Here is a 20746-nt window from a genome sequence, read left to right as displayed (position 1 = left end):
TGATTAGTCTGGCTGTGTCACAAAGGCTTGATATGCGCCTTATGGATGTAGTGACTGCTTATCTATATGGGTCATTAGATACTGACATATATATGAAAATTCCTGAAGGATTTAAAATGCCTGAAGGATTTCAGTCACAACCCAAAAACATGTATTTAATTAAACTGCAAAAAATCGTTGTATGGGTTGAAACAGTCTGGTCGTATGTGGTACAATAGACTGAGCGAGTATCTTTTGAAAGAAGGATACAAGAATGATGATATCTGCCCTTGTGTTTTCATTAAGAAAACCGAAAGTGGATTTGCAATCATAGCAGTTTATGTTGATGATTTAAATTTAATTGGGACTCCTGAAGAGCTCAATAAAACTGCTGAATATTTGAAGAAAGAATTTGAGATGAAAGATTTGGGAAAGACAAAGTTTTGTCTTGGTTTGCAAATGGAACGTATCCGTGGAGGTACGTTTATCCATCAATCCACATATACAGAAAAAGTGTTAAAACGCTTCTATATGGATAATGCACATCCATTAGCATCACCAATGGTCGTTAGATCTCTTGATACTAAGAAAGATCCATTTCGACCAATTGAAGAGGGTGAAACGATACTTGGTCCTGAAGTACCATATCTAAGTGCAATTGGAGCATTGACTTATCTGGCTAATAATACTAGACCAGATATAGCTTTTTCTGTTAATCTTCTAGCAAGATTTAGCTCTGCACCCACTTTGAGACATTGGAATGGTGTTAAGCACATTCTACGTTATCTAAAGGGTACCATTGACCTTGGATTATATTATCAAGAAAATTCTGATAATACTCTAGTGGGGTATTCGGATGCAGGATTTTTATCCGATCCACATGAAGCTAAGTCACAAACTGGATATATTTTCACATGTGGTGGAACTGCTATATCATGGAAGTCTGTGAAACAAACCTTGACTGCAACATCCTCAAATCATTCTGAAATCATTGCAATCCACGAAACAAGTCGAGAATGTGTATGGTTGAGAAATGTGACGAGTCATATCCAAGAGTCGTGCGAGTTAGCTTCATCAAAGGCCAAACCAACTGTTTTATATGAAGACAATGCTGATTGCATCGCGCAACTCAAGGAAGGATACATCAAAGGAGATAGGACGAAGCATATTTTTCCAAAGCTCTTCTACACACACGACCTTCAAAAGGGTTACGATATCGACGTGCAACAAATTCGCTCAAGTGAAAATCTGGCGGACTTATTCACCAAGGCATTACCAACATCGACATTCAGAAAGTTGGTACACGAGATCGGCATACGTCGACTCAAAGATATTCAATGATCTCAAGTTCAGGGGAAGCAGTTGTACTCTTTTTCCTTCGACTAGGTTTTGTCCCATTGGGTTTTCCTAGCAAGGTTTTAATGAGGCAACATTTTTTAGGGATTGGTCAATCAAGGGGAAGTGTTGTAAATATATCTTCTAGATATATCTTATGTGTGTTGACCAAGAAACCTAGAGGGAGAATAACACTTGACATCTTCAAGCCACCGGAGTTGACTGTCTTCCGTTCACACCGGACGTGTGTGAACGTTCACACTTGGTTTAACACCTATAAATATGGGTGTGTTGTGAACTTCATATAACGATATTTGTATTCTCTACTATATTCTCTCGCTTCTCTCTAGTTTATAACAGGTAGAATGTTTTTTTCAAATTTTTGTAGTCGTGTTGAATAATTTCAGCTAGTAGTGGGGCAAATAAATATAAATTTAGGAATATCTTACGAAACGCCAAAAAAATTATTTGTCACTTTTTGTTAAAAACGTCAATATCTCTTGTAAAAGGATCCCAACAAATGTCGACATTATGATAGTTGTTGATTTCCACACCGTCTCATTTAATTTGAATAAATTTATTTACTAGAGGTCTCAATTTTATATTTTGACTTTTGAATATGGTATTAATATTACCCAATCGATTCTTCCACAAAATCATATGTTTACGCAAATATTAATATTTTAATAATTATGTATACATACTCAATTAAGATTCATTAATGAAATATTAAGAGGAGACGCTACAGCTAGCTAACAACTCATGCTTCGTAGTTTTCACCACTAATAAATTCCATCGGCTACAACTTAATAGAAAACATTTTTTTGCTAATTCCTAAATCCAATCTGATTTTCATTTTTCACTTACTTCCATACAATAAAAAAAATGTAGAAATTAACCCTCTTGGAAGATGAATTTGTGAATATAGATCACGAATTTAAATTTCATCAATCTTTATAAGTCAAATATGTCCCAAAAAATTTCTTAGAACATACCGATTAAGCAAACAATGATTGTTGATTTCCGATGTTACTAAAAAAGGTATTAGTCCATTGATAAATACTACTCCCTCCATTTTTTTATAAGTGTCCTATTTAGCTCATTTTTTTGTTTCTCAATAAGTGTCCCATTTCAAAATTTGAGAGTATATTTATGACATTTTTCCTATTTTATCCTTATTTAATACTTGTATGAATGTAATAATTTGTTGTATATATGCATTTATTATGACAATTATTAAGGTTACAAATGTAAAATATCTTATTTTATTGGTATGCGTATTTTGACGGCTGGGGACACTTAATAAAAAACGGAGGGAGTATTAGATGAAGTTGTAATTGAGCTTCACATATTTAAATCATACAAACACTTAATTATCCAAACATCTATGCTTACAAGAACATAACACAAAAATTTCAGTGAAAATTAAGTTTAAATTTTTTTTATTAATAGCTCCCTCCGTTCCGGTTATATAGGCCTGTTTTTCTTTTTCGAATGTTCCATTTATATACGCTTATTTCCACAAAAAATTTATTATCATATTCACTCATTTACTATCATATTCCTATTTAATTCTCTAATTTATTCCAACTTTAATACATTATTAAATAATAAATATAAGTTTATCAAAAAATTACTTATATCATTTTCATTTTCATTGATTTTTTCAAATTTTTGAAAAATTTTCAATCAGTAAGAAGCGTGAGCCATATAGGTTACTTAGACAAGTGCATTTTAATTTTTATCATATTTTAACTCATCAAACAATATATTGAAAAAAAATTATGTCGCTATCGTATGAATTTATCACTATAATTGATTTATGTCTTGTGTATTTTTATTAAAACGTACACGCACCAACGGCATGTTACTTATTGTCTCTCTCAAAAAACTTTATAATAAAAAGTAACAATAATAATACTATTAATAAAGCCAAAGAGGCCTTTATCTAGTGCCAAAACTAATGCATTGTAAGACTCTCATTTATGAAAAATTTTGGTTTAATCTGATCTGTGTACCGTGATGTTTTTCTATTTTTGGTGGTTGTGTTATTGCCTGCGTACTGTGTTATATTATTTGGTGTTGAGGTCCCACACGCAGAGTATTTCTCGCCAACGTACAACAATATTTTCCCATTGTTTCGGTAGTGGTAAGGTCCCGCGTACATGCGAGTTACATAATTAATTATATTCAGATATCTTTTATAATTTCAAAAAAAAAAAATACTATTAATAAAAGAAAGGGAAAGTTGCACCTAAATACACAAACTTTGCCAAAAATTCATATTTGACGCGAAGTTAGGATTTTACATTTTAATACGCCAACTTTCGTTGTTGTCCAAATTTGACACGACTTAATTCTTAAAAATTTAAAAAACAACCCCTTTTTGTAAATAATTATACAAAGACCCACTTATGTTATAATTTGGGACATTTAAACCAAAACAAGATATTTCCTTATGATGTTTTCTTTTAAACCATTTTAGGTGCGGATCAAAGATTAAAAGAAAATATCATAAGGAAATATCTCGTTTTGGTTTAAATGTCCCAAATAATAACATAAGTGGGTCTTTGTATAATTATTTACAAAAAGGGGTTATTTTTTGAATTTTTAAGAATTAAATCGTGTCAAATTTAGACAACAATGAAAGTTGACGTATTAAAATGTAAAATCCTAACTTCGCGTCAAATATGAATTTTTGGCAAAATTTATGTATTTTCACGTAATTATCCCTAAAAGAAATTGTAAGTTTGTACCAATCTATTTAGTTTCAAAGTCGTTGAACAAGAGTCTTTGATTGACCCACAACGCAACAAACGACGCCGTATTTGGTATTTTAGTTTCACAAGCTTCTCTTGCCTACTTCCTCTCTCTCTCACACGCTCTCTCTCTTTCTCTCTCTCACACTCTCTCTATATACTATTGTAGCCTCCGCCATAACCAAAAGCTCGCACAACCTCTCTCCAAAACCCACGCTAAACATGGAAGACTCCAAGAATTTAGCGGAGGAACAAAAGAACCCCTTTGTAGTCTTCTTCACGAACTTGATTTCCTCAATTAAGTTGCCCTTCCCCCCGAAGAAAGATGGAGCTAAGTCAGAGCCCGCCGCAGCTGATTCTCAAGCAGCGGAGCCGTTGAAATTGAGTCCACCGGCGGCGGAGGATGATGGCGGCAAGCCGGGTTTCGTGACGTTTCCGCGGCAGAACGTGGACCAGATCAAATTGGAAGGGGAGGCTGATATAGCTGGACAGACAACTAATCCGTTGATTTTATGGCAGGTATTGCTTCGTTTTTGCTCGAATTGATTTTAGGGCTTCAAAGGGGCTTCTCTCTCTCTTAATTTTTTTTTTTTTTGGTGGTGGTGTTGTTTTGTTTTAGTACATTGGTAGTCAGTTTTCTTCTGTATTTTGAGATTTTGATGCATGTGATGAATGATATTCGTGTGAATTTATGTTTGTTTTTGTAATTGATATGTATCTTGCTCCTTTGATACTGTATAGATTATATGCTGATATGATTATCTCTTGTTTATTGAGTTAATTAAAAAAGGTTACTTGTAACTTGTAGAATGTTATAGACTGCTGAATTGGTTTAACATGTAATTAGTGAGGTAATTAGGTTTAACATGTAATTCGTGTAATTAGTGAGTTAATTGTGGGGTTTGATTATGTTTTTGAACTATGGTTTATTGCCTAAGCTCTAGCTCGGTTACTTGGTTGATCGTTTTATGAGTTATTTTGATTGCTGGCAAGTTTATAGTTGGATTGCTGTTTATAAAGGTTTATCATGAATTGGGATTAACAGGCAAGTTTTGTTTAATCTCTGCTATGAAACAAATTATCTCTTGTAATTGCTATAGAATTTTTGTGACTCTTTTGAACCTCGATATGGATTGTATCTAGAAGTGAAAATGTATACCTTTTCTATGTTTGTGATTTTGTTGGGGGTGGGAGGATCAAATCTAAGATTATCGAACTTGCTGCATTAAGCCTATGATCGACGAAGCCCTCCTACGACAGTACATTATCAGCCGTTTAAAGAAAATGGTTTCTTGTCTCGTAAAAGCATTTTCTACTCCGATGGGTAGATGAGCCTGCTAGATACATATCATCATGTTTCATTGCAACTATTGTGTGATGTGTTTTCAAGTCTTATAATGTTTATATTCTAGTAGTTTTCGAAGTCCTGCTCAACCGCATGTCTTGCAAATTTTAGCATCTTTCCTTCTTCATTGGAAAATATTGAGAGATTGCATATCATGATTATCTAGCTTCTACTAGATCCTTTGCTGCAGTGCAACAGCCATGATAACTTTTACCATATCAAGTTGGCGTCAATGAGAACGAGAAACCATTTTTGCTATCGTAGTGCCTTATTGTTCTCGTGTCTGGCTGATCGCAGGTCTATGCTTTAGGAGGCTTTTTAGTTGTGAGGTGGGCGTGGATGAGATGGAATGAGAGGAAGGGACAGAAGAAGCCAGACGATGATCCTGCCCCGTCTCAAGATTAGCCGCTTGAGCCTTCCAAGTAAATGGATAGATATATGGTTGTTCATAATCATGCTCTATTCTATAAAGGAAATGTAGCTCAAACTTCATACACTCAAAACATCAACTTTCTTGCCAACTGCCCCTCTCCTCTTGGTTCATTTAATCTTTTCTACAATCTCTCAATAATCAGTATGTCTTTCTTTTCGTATTCTTAAGGGGTGTTTGGCTAAGCTTATTTGAGAGCTTATAAGCTTCTAAACAATTTATTTAGTCGATTCAAGAAGCTTATAAGCTCGACCAAACACCCCCTTGGTTCGTCGTGTGAAGTGGTGCTGCGCTGCATCTTGTTTAAACATGCCATCGATGATGCAAATCTTGCAGTGTACAAAACCCACATATACTTCACATGTAACATGCATATAATTAGTGCACCAAAATTGTCGTATGCCAATTGAAAATGATCGGAATGAGTAGTGGTGGAGAGTTATCCAGTTGTTCTACCCATTACCTTGATCCTTTTTTGGATAAATCTACAGAGAGAGAGAGAGAGAGGCACAATTCTATCATTTTCTGACATGTGCTGTGTATTTTCTTCTTGATAATAACTTTGTGTAAAAGTTCAAATTTCATGTAAAAATGAGACGTGTATTCAAGAAATGCAAAGACTTATACAAGGACGTAATATTTGAAATCAAGTTCAAGTCTTTCAACAAGCAAACTAAAAAGTGACAGTTAACATCAAGGAAAATGAGATTAATTTTAACTCTTTACTCAAAAAGTGACAATTATCCTAAAAAGGGTGACAATTATACGAATATGCCAAAACTAAAAATTTCATCTTTGCATCTGCCTGACGACACAAGAACAGTACCCCCAAGAATTTCAATTTATTATATTATTGATCTTAGTTAAGTATTACAATGACTAAATGCATTTATTCATCTAAAGGATAGCAAAAAATTAGAGCTATATCTAATAGTTTAGGATTCTATACACCAGAATGCTACATACTACCTGACCAATGGCATGAGTAAGTTGAAGAGAAGGAACTTGCCTTGTGCTACCTCCGTGGATCGCTGGAAATCGAGGCCCGACTGGCGCTAACTCTGTTTGCTATGTATATACACTCCCGAAGACCCATGTTGAATGTGAGGGTCCATCTTTTCTGTTTAAAATTTTTGTTTCACAAAAATTTCTGGTAACAAACTCTAAAGCTTCTACTGTGACTCAAAATAGCTGTCGTATATAGAAAGCCGGTCGAAAGCATCAAAGTTCGCCTTCAAACCAACAAATTGACTCCCGAATTGGGCACAGCCAGCATCAGGCCACCTACAGCCTCCATCTCGGGTGCGTAGAGGGCATAAAGATTCACATACCCGGTTTATAGGATTGGTGGAATCATCTTCTTCATCTTCATCACGAGCAACATACACGGGACTATCTGGTTTCTCATCACTCCGCATGTACAAACTAGACTGCATATCCGCAATGGAAAAGAGAGACTTTTGAGGAATCTCTGTTCCGATGTTTTCGATGCTAACAATGCAATCACTGTCTTCAGAAAACTGAACCTTGCACCCAAGTGATTGTATCGCCCGCTTTATTGCAACATTTTCCTTGTTGGCACTCCTAGCCCAATCCCTCGCCGAGCTGCTGCTGAGCTTCTCGTTTCGCAACTCATCTGTCAAAGATTCCACAGCTGTTGTTGTTTCTTTAAGTTTTGCCTCTGCTAAATCTTTTGCCTGCCAACATTTGTTACCGTATGATCACTCTTCAATAGTATTAATTATTACTCTTCAAATGTAAGCAGAAATAATATAAAATCACCAATCCCGAACCCTTCTGCCTCAGCACATCTCATATCCTAAGCTTCTTGCCTCGACTACCCGAACCAATACAAAGGTACAAATTCTATTAGATAATCCTAGAAGTATAAAAGAAGCCAAATTCAGGTGCTTATTCCAACTTCGCTGGAGCTCGGATTTCGGAATGTGTTATGTGGAGATTAGTATAACATAGTTTAGAGCTCGTGCTCCTTAAGAAAGGCCTCTACTGCACATAACTGACAAGGACATGTACTAATCTAATCTCTCCCATTTCCCACATGATCTAGCTAATTGATCTTGTGATTTTGTTGGTGGTGACCTTATCATCTTCCTTAGTCCTCACAACAAACAGTTTCTTTCAATTTGGTTTATATGATGTGCTTGATTCAAAACCACACATCATTACGTATGCGTACATGCATCATATAGATGTAGAAACAAAGGAAATTTTTCCAGCCATGTTTCTACAGCAGAAATAGAGAGTATATTTGGGGAACAATGATGAAGATAAAATGCATCCAGGTTTGAAATTTGCAAGCATGAACCACTGGAAAAAAAATTACGCACCTTCTGTAATTCAGATATTTTCTCAGCCATGTTTCTACAGTGTGCTTCGATCTCCCCAGCTTGGGCTTCTGATGGACAAGCCCATCGAAGGTGGAACTGAGGCCAAAGTGTTGGTGCTAAAGCTGCAGCTGGAGGTAATAATGGACCTTGAAACTTTGATGCGTCGTAGAAGTGGTTATAATGATCAGAAAATCTATCTGAAGCCCGCAAATCAGCTAAATACACCCACAAGCACCCACATGCATCATAAATACCAGCTTGCTGCCTTTCTTTCTCACTGATTTAATAAAGAATAAATCAGACAAGACTAACAATGAAAACCAAAATATCAATACATTTTTCCACCGCCAAGTAGTTTGTTGCATGATGCAAATTTCATTGAAAAAATTGGGGATGCTAGATTTCCACAGATAAAAAAGATGGTGGTATTATTTAGATGGATTTGCAAAATAGTTCATTATTTTATGATTTATTCAGTAAATATCCCTAATAAAAACAGTATAAATGAAACTGGGAACTTGCAAAGAAGATAACATAATTATTCCATTATTATGGCAGTGAGCTAGCAAGGAAAGAATAAAGGTCTATCTATACCTGTTGCAGAAAAAGTTTCCAAAACGGCAGGAAAGAACACAGTCTAATAAATCTACCAGGAACACCTGCAAAGCCAAATATCAGAGTTAACAAGCATCATTATGGTTTAATATCATAGAATTAGCTCTCATTATGCATCTAACAAATGTACATTACCGAAGAGAACTCAAAGGCGAAGGGATACATTCGTAGCAGTTGGGAAACACAATCGACCCACTGTAGAAAAATACTGAAATCAGTGACCCGAAAAAGAAGAAAAGGTGTCATATAAGATATTCATCACTGAATTCGATTCAAATATAGGGCTCATTGGGGATTGATAAAGACAGCATTGTGACAAAAATAATCATCTGCAGAAAATTATAAATGCGCCAGTTGGACCAGTATTTCTTTTTTTTTTTTTTTTGGAGTGAAAGTTGGACCAGTTTTCAATGAGTGACAATGATACACTTCCAAAAATCGTGATCGAATCTGCTTCATCTTTCCATGTTATTTTGGCACTGGTTACTAAACTAAAAGATGAGCTGATCTCGCCAGAATTTCGTTAATGTTTAGTCTTAATGAAATTGAGACAATGGCAGTGCATCTATACCACAAAAGATGAGCTGATCTCCTCAGAATTTCGTTATTTTGGTCACTATACCACAAATACACAGCACGAACATGCTCTTTCGCTCTACTATATATATGGCAAAACAATGACCTTTTTAAAATCCCCCTAAAATCATTTATGAGATTAGTGCTTCATAATCTGGTTTCTAACAAGATAGCTACTTCCACGGATGATCTAAACAAGTAGAAACAAAAACATAACTAAAGCAAAAATTAAGCATCTGTTGGTCTGCTAATATTTCTAGTACATCTACCTGCAGAAAGATAGGTGAACAATTATTTTGTGCATGAGAAGAAGCAGACTGGGATGAGGATGATTGGCGACTTGGAGATGAAGTTAAACTCCCGGTAGATGCCTGTCGTGTAAATTCAGGAATGCTTTCACTTCCAGATACAGTAGGCAGTCCCAGACGATCCGAAAATGGATGACCAAATGCAAGCCAATCTTTTTCTACAAGAGCCTGTTTATGAAGAAAGATTTGAACTCGGTTACAAAAGCTAACCTTCTCATATTTAATACTAATACCTTAGCCTAAACATATCACCACACGACAGGTATAACGAACAAGATGTAATCTACATAATTGGCTATTGCATCTAACTCAACGATGGGCTGATTCACCAATGAGAGGATATAAATGACAAAACAACGGCAACCACATGGAAAGCCTGTAAGCCATCATAATATCTATTTGAAACTGCTAGATGAGATTGTATGAAAATAGAGCAGTATTTAGCCATACCTGGAAACCTTTGAACGTCCGGTAGTATGGATCAAGCAACAGACTTGCAAGAGAAACCAACTGAGTTGTTCTATCCCATCCATCACTAGAAACATCATTTCACAACATTTCATAAACGATCAAATCATTGAGTTGTTGTCAGTTTTTAATATTAATTAGTTTGGAAATGATGCACAAAATAGATAAATTCTCCATTTGAACCAGCCAATAATTCTTCTTGTGTTATGGTAGAAAACTGAGATGTGAATCTAGTTTCTGTTTTATGCATACGTATCAGTTACAAGACAGTGTTTCTAGTCCTTTACCTACAATGAACTAGCACTGTAGCTGATTCTAGAGCAACGCGAGCAGCAATCCATGCTGAGCCAGCCAAGACGCTCTGAACGTGAATCAACCAACCGCTGTCCCCCAGAGTTGAGACTGAAGCAGACATACTGCTGAGATTTCCTCCTCCCCAAGTCCATCCACCATGCCTCTATCAGTAGAAGGGAAAACAAGCATAAACTTATAAAAATTAATAGCAAATAGACTAAAAAAACATTTGTTATGATTCCTACTAACCCTGCCTATAATTTGTGAAAGATGAAAACATCACTACACCACATTACCATTTACCACTAATAACATTGATGGAAACAAAGCAATAACAGAAAAACTTAGTTTACGGAACCGTCTCCTCTTAACATCGGAACATAAACCCTTTAAAGAGAAAGAATGCTAATTTATAGATCTCTGCACCTTGAAAACATCTTTTGCAGACACAGCGACTCAATGGAAAGACAGTTTACAGAATGGGAACATTTATTTACATGACGCATTACTTGGAGTAAATGTGATTAGGCAGAGTTGAATCTCCTAACAAAGACCAATGTGTATAAACAAAATTATTCTCTTGAGGCGCAACAAAATCATACCAAAAATGAAGACATTCCATCGGACGACTTGGCACCATGAGTATCAACATAGTCTCTAAGCCGCGCAAGACTCTCGCGCATTGCATGTATATTGTCTATACCAAAGAAGACGATCTGAAGAGTTGAAAGGGGAGGATAAGAAGGCACCACTTAAAGAAAAATATAAGTACTTCTAAAAGTTAGGATGCACAATTTGACTATGGATTTAGACGACCTCAGATTGAGAGTAGTTGGCGGAGGACTCTGACCCACCGCCCATTGCACCATTTGCCAATGCATTTTTCCTAGGCCTTGCATCAGCTATATATAGCTTCCTAAATGAAAATATTGATTAAATGATTCACTAATGGAAGCACTGAGAATATTTTAGTTAAATATCTCAAACTGAATTACAAATTTCAAGTGATTCAGTTGCTTGATAAACAAGATAAATTAAGATAAGGGTGAGGTAAGACTAATGGAGAGCCAAACTTGGTTGAACTATAGAGAAGAAAATGATTACTGATGGTAAACTAAATAAAATATGTTACCTCCGGCGTTCCCTTACTCCAGAAAGTTGAGTCCAAAGTGCGGCAACTAGTTTCTCATCAGCATTGCTGCAAAGAGTGTATGGATTCAGCAGACCTTAGATGGAAGAGGAATGAGACTACAAGCTAGTTCAGAACTCCTACTTCCGACTATGATCACAAGCATAAATAACAGTTTCTATGAAATCACCCACAACCCTTTGAAATCAGCACGCACACGATTTTATAGATCCTATAGTCACCTTCTCATGTTCATCATGAGGCCAACCAATGGTTGTGAAGACCGCGCAAGGACAGCTCCAGTCCCTGCAGCTAACCAGTCAGACTAACTTCAAGTCTTCAACATGATATCAAGATAATTATAAAGTGAATTCAGCTTGCACCTGGGTTACACCAGGAAATTACAGGCAATCTACACCTTGCACGGAAGGTACAAGCCTGCTGTATCTCAACATCGCTGACAGGAGTTGCAAGCAAAAGATATGATGGAAACCACTAAAACTATTAGTCTGAAATCTAGTAGTGACTCTCGAGAAAAATCAGAATTGCATAGATTTTCTTACCTGATGGAGTTTGGAATAAGCAAGGCAAATGGATAGGTTGGACACATTGTATAGTTAGAGTTCACATTGCTTATTCTCCACCATTCATTGGACAGTGTGAATGATTCATCTTCAATTGTTCTAGAGGAAGCACGGTATGATCCTAGCCCAAGAAGCCGGAAATACTCATTCAATAACCGCACCTTAGGGTTCCTGTTACTGTATCTTGACGATCCAACAGCAAAAGCATAGAGATCCCAAAGTCTAGCTGGCCTTGTCCACCTTGATAGAGCATCATATACAGCACGCCTCTGGAAAATAAGCATTTATAACATCAGGTCTATTGCAAAACAACAGGATTCAGATGATTATCTTCAGCGGCAATAGAAGAACCTACAAGCATAACTGAGATGCTTAAAAAGGTAAACTGCTTTAGTTGCCCCAGTTCATAATTTGGACGACTTCTTAACCCACACCAAACAGACGAATATTAGTATTTATCACAGTTTTTTGGAAAGCCCAAAAACGGCAAAACTTTCCTGACTCTACACAGTGCCTTACATTATAAAGATATTGTGCACCCACAAAGGTTAAGCAGTGACTAAGCACTTGCTGCAGAAAGATTAGCCAAAGCATACAAGTATTCAAACAAATCTAATACAAATATACAATTATTTGAAGGTTTTTGGCCAATCTTATTCTAGAAACCTTTTAAACTTCCTCATCAATAAGGTATTTTCAAGCTTATAGAATGCCAAATCTTATGTTAAAATTGTTGCATCTTTAGTCACAAATCAAAGCCCAGCAACTGAGCTGGTAAAAGTGCAGGATGTTATTAATTTATAAATTTTGGCAATCCATATCGGCTATATATGTGAGTGTAGCATTAGCGAAGAGAGACGCCGTAATTTCAAGCCCAGAATACAGAACAGAGAGCAAACATATTCTTCGAATATTTGGAAAAATTATAGACTTAAGCTGTGCATGGTTAAGCTTATGTTTGGATTGTTCTGTATAACACACTATTTCTGACACAGACGACCTCACATCTTCATAATCAGCTTGATCGTTATCTAGTTTGGTTTTGTTTGGACTAGAATGGAATGGAAGCAAGGTCCACATGAGCGAGATGTTAGTCCATTATATATGATTTATTGTAAGACTTTGAAGTTTGAAGAGAACAATTCCTCAGCAATCTTCACCAGATCAAATTAAAGGCTAAAATACCATAAATATCATTAATATAATCACCAGAGTAGGTTAAGAAAAACAAATAAATGAACTTCCACATGCAGGATGACTGACCAGTTTCGTCCGAGGCCGAAAGCCAAAGACAATAATTCTCATATCTTTACCTGCAAATGTTTATAAGAATAATAACATCAATTGCAATCAATCACAGCTTAATTATGAGGTACAAACACAGTGACAGAACCATAAATCATGCAAAAACTATAAGTTATTAATTTAAGACTAAACCGACATAGCCTAATATCAATTACCACAAAAAATTACAAAACCTTCACGCAATTATCTCAATATTCTAAACCAAAGATTTCAATTGCTCTCAATAAATTTTCTTTTTGAGAAAGGATGCTGAGAAGCATACCAATGACCTGAAGCAATCGTTGAGATGGATTCTTATCAATCTGCCTGGGAGCTGATGGCAGCTTCATACCCTTTAGCCAATAAAGAATATCAGAATTCAAGATCTTGCATTATCAACTAACAAAATAAATGTTTTGGAGAGCAAATTCAAGAAATAAACAATGCAAAAAGTAGCATAACATACATAGAAGTGTAGAAAGAACACCATCACATTTTCCACAGAACAGTACAATTTTTATCACACTGGAAAATAGATTACTATGACAAGTAGGTTAAAACAGAAACCCTAAGTCAGGCTACTAGAATTCAGATGCCCCAAAGGCTAATTTCCAGATGGGCAGAGGGCAAAGTGCTTAAATTGCCTATCACAGAAATTAGAAAAAACTATTTGGATAGACAGATAGACACACTAGCATGTAACACCAAAAGAAGAGTAAAGGTTACAGACTCCATCCATTACGACTTACAGTTTTGCTGAACTTCTCAATTGCTGCCAACGGTATAGTGCCAAGTCCTATTACGCTTGTAGATCCCTCGCTCTAGAAAGAAAAAAGGAACAGTCCTATAAGCATAAAGTTTCATTTTATTTTGCAAATATTACATCAAAAGGCAATTATTTGATTAAAACAAACGGACTCCAGAAATTTGCCTGCGAATGTGGTTGAAAATTCACAAGGTAAAGCACAAAAGATTGTATTTGATTCATAGGTCCTGATGGTAAAGATGGAAGTCTATCAGAAATTCAGAACCAAACGTCAACAATTTTCAATGTGACTGAACGAAAATCTAGCCATCACAGCAGTCCGCTCGAAGTTTAGTGGGTAAACTAATAGGAACAAACCATCCGCAAGTTATTATCATAAGTCAAGCTATAGCTCTTCTTTGTACAGCTGGCCTTCCCTCCCCCCCCCCCCCCCCTCCCAAAAAAAAGAAAAAAAATTGCTTAAACAGAATTATCAAACCAGAATAAGTGTGAGACTACAATCCTAACCTAACTGTTAATGATCAGTATGATATGTGGCAAACTGCCAATAAAGTAGAAATACCCTAAATTTTTTATTATAAATGAAAGAAACTGTATTAACAATAAAGGAGTGAACTTTACTGATGTCTTACCAAGAAAAGAAGACGAAAATTTGTTACGTATAAAGCTCCTGCCTCATCAGTGTTCACAAGAACAACGCCACGTCCCTGGAGATAAATTGATAATCTTTCATTCTTTAGGTTGCTTGTAAATTATATAAGATAAAGCTATCAGGAAAAAAAGAGGAAGTTGGAATATAGTTCATCAAATATCTAAGCCAACATGTCACAGAGTGAAATTACCACCAGTAACCTAAAATCCTGACAAGCTCCACAAACCACTTAAAAGTCCACCAACACTAAATTACACCTTCACTTGGTACAAGCTTTTCAAAATTTTGTCTTCACCAACAATATCACCATTAATCTTACCACAACTAATTTCCAAATTGAATAGTTATGATTAGCAGCTTTAAGCTACAGATTTCCTAGAAGAAGGACAAAAAAAGTCTTAACAAATTCTGTTAAATATGTGACTACATATACATTCATGCAGGAGGGGTATAAAGGCAAATAACTAAGGATGAAGGAGCTCGTTGCAAAGACAGCAAGATGGATGGGAAAAGCAGTTATAACAGAATCCGTTTTCTGCAGCCAACTTTGTTAGTTTAGCCTAATCTTTTGTATATACACTCTTGTTATTGCAGAGTATTGATTATGATAAAATTCAGCTGAAAAGAGAGAGAGAAAACTGATAAAACAGTAGGTAGAAGATAGCTTGAGAGCTGTGTTTTCTTCTCTTGTTGTTGGAGTGTAATCTTTCCGTGGATGTAGATCATTAAGATCGAACCACGTAAAATCTTGTCTCTTGATTGTGTGTTCTTCAATCTTTACTTTCAAAGTTTTACAGTTTATACAAACTTGAGAGAGTAAGCTTTGGGATTCATAACAAATTCAAGCAAGACGAGGGCTGCGATTCATATCCCAACTTTAATCTAAATCCATATCGGCCCTACATCCTCAAAGAAGCTTACAATCCTAATTCCAAGGCCCACAAAACACCAAAGAAGCTCATTTCTACGTTACCTCTACTATGACAAACTCCGCTTCAAGCAATAACAGCTGCACTCCCTGCGGAAGAGGCCTCGAACTCGTAACTTGCTGATAAAGAAAAGGCACAAATTCACATACATTGCCTACCAAACCACGAATTGCAAAACAAAAACAACACATTGTGAGGAAATTAGCAAAACCCTAGTGGGAATTTTCACATACATCAATTTTGGTCCATTCGATGGCGTCGAAGATTCCGGCGCCCTCGATTCTCTCCTGCTCCAATTCACGGAGCGGCGTCGTTCGCCCGGACCTCGTTCGCGGCATAGACATTCGGTTGCATATACGAATCGAATTGAAAAAAAAAAAAAAAAAAAAAGAACCTTTAGCTTTAATTTCTTCTTTTCAAGACTGGAATATTATCTGAGGGGGAAATGGCTGAAATTGATGGGAGCTGCTCACAAATTGACAAAAGGATTATTCCAAAATTATGAGTTTTGACGAATTTCTGTGTGTTTGCGGGTGATAAACGTGATCGAGCCACGTCACTCGGTAGGCCCCACCTGACGCGGGCCCAACCGCTTCTTCTGTTACGCTATCTCTTCACATTTTGGGCCCATTTAAAAACAATTTGGGCCCAACTTTGAGAGTCAAGATCAATTCGGCCCAAATATTTGTGACGAGAATAACCCCCGACATCAAACTTAATACCGAACATATCCAAAAAACCCCAGCTCTTAGATACACGCCCAGTGTGTGTAAAAATCACACACAGCAAAAAACCAGTCGAAATCTGCTCAGGTGCGAGAAAATGGGGAAAAGCGATGATTCCATAAGCAGACGGAGGAACAAGAGGATCCACAGAAAGGCAGAAAGTAAAAAGGATGCGTCATCAAAAGTCTCCAGCCGCGTCGCCGCTTTTATCGCCGCCAAGAAGCGCCGCCAGTCCGGCAAACGCCGCCAGTGCCAGGTAATTTTTTTCTGTTGCTTTAACCTCTTTTCCTTCAAGGAATAGAAAATTGTGCTTTATCAATCCGTTACGGGCTTTTCAATTTCCGATTTCATGTTGTTAATGGTAAAGGTGCAATCTTGTATGCTGGTTTGATTCAAGCTGTGGTTTTGCTAATTATTTGTATATAATCTGTTTTATGTATAAAAGGGGTATAGTTAATGTCGTTGTTGAAGATTGGGAATGTTTTGTTTTTGGTTGCATTTTAGGGTATGTGCTTCAGCCTTCCCTCAGCTGAGGACCCCTTCAATGAAAGAGAGGGTAAACCCGAACCCACGAGAAAAAGGAAGAGAGATTCGAAAGAAGATAGGAAGCTAAAGGATAAGAAATCTCCTAGGGTAAAGAAGGAGTTTATCAAGGACAATGTTGTGAAGTCTCAAATCGTGGAGAAGGGAAAGATAGCATTGTTTTCATGTATTGAGTTTATGGGGCCAGAGATTGCAACCAATCTGGGGAAACCGGCTCACCGGATTATTAAGCGGGACGGGTCTAAATGTTCTTGGAAAGAGCTTGTCTCGGACCACATTGATGGGAGCCCGTCAAAGTTTTTGATTATGTGCTTGAACACGATACAGAGTGCTCTGCACAATGGGGCAGCCTTAAGTGGTGGAAAGGATAAACCTCTGTTTGCTAGTGCTTGGGGACTCGAGTTTTGGAATTGTTACTGTGCTGGAATTGATGTATTGGAGGCCAGTGGAGCTGACTCGAAAAGGGAGCAAATTTCTTGGATCGCGTCAACTGCTGCTGATATCATTTCAATGAAGGAGAAAGAGGGCGTATCATTCACTGGTCCTTTCCTTTTATATTTAGTGCCGTCTCAAGAGAAAGCCTCTGAGGTTTGTAGGATGCTTACTCCATGTCCTAGTTAGCTGTACTGTTAATTACTTTCTATTTTCACAGGACCTGTATTTAGGCGTAATCTACGTGGTGACTTGAGTCCTCTTAGTTAATATGTCTGTATATACCTTTTGGGATCCAGATGATGCTATTTTGTCACCTCACTTTTTGAACTGTTCAATCATGTATGCTGTCCTGCATCGTCTCTAGGTACGCGGAGTCTGTAAGCCATTGAAAGGGCTCGGAGTACATACAGTGAGTTTGCATTCAGGTGCCTCCATAGACCATCAAATAAACGGGTTAGTATCCAAACCAATGATTTCTTTTATGCAAAAACAGATTGCTGCCAGCATTTTCTGCTTTCTTGAGATGCATGGTATTTAATCTTGGTCGCTGATATGTGCTCTTTACTTGTTCTTGTTCCAAAACTTATTGATGTGAAAGTAATGCTTTCATACTGCAGTTGCTTCGTATTTGTTTATTTGATATCAATTGGAGCGTTTTTCTTGACTTATTCTCGTTCTACTTGGCAGTTTAAACAATTGTGAACCAGAGTTTCTCGTCTCCACTCCAGAGAGACTTTTGGAAGTTCTTTCATTAAATGCTGTTGATATATCTGGAGTTTCCTTGCTGGTATTTTACATTGGCATCCACGTGTTCCCGTCATCTTTTACTTTTCATTACTTTTTACACTACACTAAGTGTTCTCATTACCCCCCCCCCCCCACCCCCACCACAAATGATCATAGGTTGTTGATGGACTGGAATCCCCTTTTAGTGGTGCGTACTTCGATGCAGTCAAATCCATAAGGCAACACATCTCTGGAAGTCTTCGAACAGTTGTCTTCTATGACTTCATGGATCAGTTGGCAAATGAAATGCAATGATCTTCACTATAAATCTGTTGAGAAAACTAAGAGCCATACAGGTATATTTGTAAGCTAAATTTTCTGATGATTTTATTCACTTCGAAGGCTACGTGTTGTACTATATGAGAGAATACAAGTCACATTATTAGAACTGCAATTCATGTTTTATGCTGCTATCGTCGTTGCTGAGAAAATTAATCCCACGTGCTCAAAACCTCGATCTTTCTGAGGCGCATCTGACATTATTTTGCCACTTTTATGCTTTGAGAGGCTTAGTGCACTTCTTTTTTTACTCACAACTCAATCAATCCACCCTCTTTCATCTAGTTTGCAGCATATAATGCTTACCTAACTTGAAGTCATCAGTTTCCCAATTTTTAGAGACGAAGCTTGTTAGCACGATTGTAGTGGGTGGATGCTCCAATCATTCAACTTTGATTGTTACCCATCCAACGAGGTGAGGTGGATGGTCTCCTAGGTAACAAATTACGCCTGCGCCTCAATATGTTAGATGTGTCCTTATGCCCTTGTTCGTTGATGACTTTGTCGGGCTGTAGTCATACCAGCAATTGCAGAATTTTTGCTACTGTGGAGAGGGAGAGAGATAGAGAGAAAAGAGTTTGCTAGTTTCTCCTAAGAACCACTCAGATTGTACAATGAGAAATTTCTGTTCATTTCTGCAAGCAGTTTTGTTTTCTGTGATAGAGTTGCTAGTTTTTTTCAAGAATTTTATTCAGATTTCCTAATGAGAAATTCTATGATAGAGTTGCTAGGTTTTTTCAAGAATTTTCTTCAGAATTCTTAATGATAAATTTCTGTTCAGCTTTTTGTTTGCTAGTTTTTTCAAGAATCATTTAGATTTTCTTATACCAATTTCTGGTCATTTTGCAGGCAATTTTGTTTTCAACAGGAATAACTTGGTCGAATTTTGATGGACATATTTTATTATAAAATTTTTGGTGATGTGACGTTGAAATTTCATGGTGGTGGTCTGTTTCACTTTTTTATTTTTATGAAATTATTCATAAATGCAGTCAAGTTCTAGAACTTTCCATACTACGCAAATCAAAGATATTTTTTTACTAGTCCATATCAAGAAAGTATGCATATACACAATTCCACACCTATAAATTTGTTTTTGCATAGACTACTATTGTTCTAATATTAGAAGAATATTTATAGGTTTATAGCTCACATTTGGTGGTAGTTAAGATAATAGATCATCCAAACACTAATAAATTTGATAAAACAACTTCAATTGTATCCAACACTAATAGATTTGGCAATGCAACTTCAATTTCGGAACGTTATCTATGAAAAAATTAGATGAAATATTAAATATAACATATATAAATATTTGTTTCATTATAATGTTTTTTATATAATTCAATAATACTTCTTGTGTGACAACTTTGGCTGGTTTGCCCCTTAATTATTCTGATATCTAATATCAATAAAAGAAATGCATGTTGGGAGAACCGTCACTAATTAAAAAAAAAATTGATGTATTTTTCATTTAATTTAATCTTGATAAAAGTTCTACTGTTTAATTTAACAAATATAAATTAGAAAAAGGTAATAGTACAAAATATTATACTACTCCCCTCGTCCTACTCCAATAGGCTCATTTTCCTTTTTGAGTAAAAAAATTGTACTTAATTGGTGTGGACTACACCATTTTACTACCACTTTTCTACTAAAAAATCTCTGTGCCTAAAAGAAGTGAGCCTATTGGAGTGAGACGGTGGAGTAATATTTATCTAAATTAATTTTATACTATAATTTTTAATACTAACAATTCACTACTGCCTTCACCACATATGACCTAGGCGGCGCCTATAGTTCCACGTCATATTACTTAGGCGGCGCGTATAATTCCACGTGGAATTCTCTGAAAAAAGTTGCCGAATTTGGTTTAAAATATGACAAGTCTCTATACAACTTGCTCACCACGTGAGGTACGCCTACAAATTACAATACCGACAAATAAACATGCGTTCCTAACGGAATATTCCATAATTTACACAATTTCTCAATATCAATATTCTTTTCAAAATAATGCTTCTCATTTTTTTATATGTTCAAAATATATACTCCCTTGCTCCACGATAGATATGGGCTTTTTTTACTTTTTTTTTTAATCCTTTATAATAAATTTGGTCTTTTTTATAATTTACACAATTTCTCAATATTAATATTCTTTTCAAAATAATGTCTCC

The 20746-nt window shown here is 36.3% G+C and overlaps 3 protein-coding genes across 4 annotated transcripts; 2 read left to right on the top strand and 1 right to left on the bottom strand.

The window, feature by feature from the left end:
- The first annotated feature begins 4071 nt into the window (after positions 1-4071).
- LOC131006242 (uncharacterized) lies at positions 4072-5939 on the top strand. Its single transcript, XM_057933416.1, has 2 exons — positions 4072-4592; positions 5716-5939. The coding sequence occupies exons 1-2, from the start codon at positions 4296-4298 to the stop codon at positions 5821-5823; spliced, it is 405 nt and encodes a 134-aa protein (XP_057789399.1). The 5' UTR covers positions 4072-4295; the 3' UTR covers positions 5824-5939.
- A 731-nt stretch (positions 5940-6670) lies between these two features.
- LOC131006240 (phosphatidylinositol-3-phosphatase myotubularin-1) lies at positions 6671-16309 on the bottom strand. Its single transcript, XM_057933414.1, has 19 exons — positions 16035-16309; positions 15846-15920; positions 14853-14927; positions 14204-14275; positions 13738-13807; positions 13434-13483; positions 12150-12439; positions 11970-12043; positions 11829-11892; positions 11590-11655; positions 11274-11373; positions 11060-11173; positions 10451-10620; positions 10146-10230; positions 9657-9863; positions 8947-9006; positions 8791-8855; positions 8197-8473; positions 6671-7545 (listed from the first exon to the last, which is right to left on the bottom strand). The coding sequence occupies exons 1-19, from the start codon at positions 16143-16145 to the stop codon at positions 7021-7023; spliced, it is 2550 nt and encodes an 849-aa protein (XP_057789397.1). The 5' UTR covers positions 16146-16309; the 3' UTR covers positions 6671-7020.
- A 157-nt stretch (positions 16310-16466) lies between these two features.
- LOC131006241 (uncharacterized) lies at positions 16467-19579 on the top strand. Of its 2 annotated transcripts, XR_009095442.1 has the most exons (7): positions 16467-16782; positions 17031-17657; positions 17869-17957; positions 18192-18291; positions 18408-18586; positions 18862-19005; positions 19419-19579. XR_009095442.1 is itself a non-coding variant. In XM_057933415.1 (6 exons), the coding sequence occupies exons 1-5, from the start codon at positions 16624-16626 to the stop codon at positions 18543-18545; spliced, it is 1113 nt and encodes a 370-aa protein (XP_057789398.1). In that variant the 5' UTR covers positions 16467-16623; the 3' UTR covers positions 18546-18586; positions 18862-19355. The 2 variants fall into 2 exon arrangements, 1 of the variants encoding a protein (XP_057789398.1); XM_057933415.1 differs by lacking the exon at positions 19419-19579 and having other exon boundaries at positions 18862-19355.
- The last annotated feature ends 1167 nt before the right edge of the window (positions 19580-20746 follow it).

This window comes from Salvia miltiorrhiza, chromosome 1 (assembly GCF_028751815.1).
Source record: "Salvia miltiorrhiza cultivar Shanhuang (shh) chromosome 1, IMPLAD_Smil_shh, whole genome shotgun sequence".
Classification (NCBI taxonomy): Eukaryota; Viridiplantae; Streptophyta; class Magnoliopsida; order Lamiales; family Lamiaceae; genus Salvia; species Salvia miltiorrhiza.
This window is presented reverse-complemented; position numbering and strand designations above follow the sequence as displayed.

Coding starts and splice junctions, on each gene's coding strand:
- LOC131006241 (XM_057933415.1), top strand. CDS start 16,624: ATGGGGAAAAGCGATGATTCCATAAGCAGACGGAGGAACAAGAGGATC. Junction 16,783..17,030: donor GCAAACGCCGCCAGTGCCAG/GTAATTTTTTTC, acceptor GTTGCATTTTAG/GGTATGTGCTTCAGCCTTCC. Junction 17,658..17,868: donor CTCAAGAGAAAGCCTCTGAG/GTTTGTAGGATG, acceptor CATCGTCTCTAG/GTACGCGGAGTCTGTAAGCC.
- LOC131006240 (XM_057933414.1), bottom strand. CDS start 16,145: ATGTCTATGCCGCGAACGAGGTCCGGGCGAACGACGCCGCTCCGTGAA. Junction 14,928..15,845: donor CGGAGTTTGTCATAGTAGAG/GTAACGTAGAAA, acceptor ATTTATCTCCAG/GGACGTGGCGTTGTTCTTGT. Junction 8,856..8,946: donor TCGCCTTTGAGTTCTCTTCG/GTAATGTACATT, acceptor TTGGCTTTGCAG/GTGTTCCTGGTAGATTTATT.
- LOC131006242 (XM_057933416.1), top strand. CDS start 4,296: ATGGAAGACTCCAAGAATTTAGCGGAGGAACAAAAGAACCCCTTTGTA. Junction 4,593..5,715: donor ATCCGTTGATTTTATGGCAG/GTATTGCTTCGT, acceptor GGCTGATCGCAG/GTCTATGCTTTAGGAGGCTT.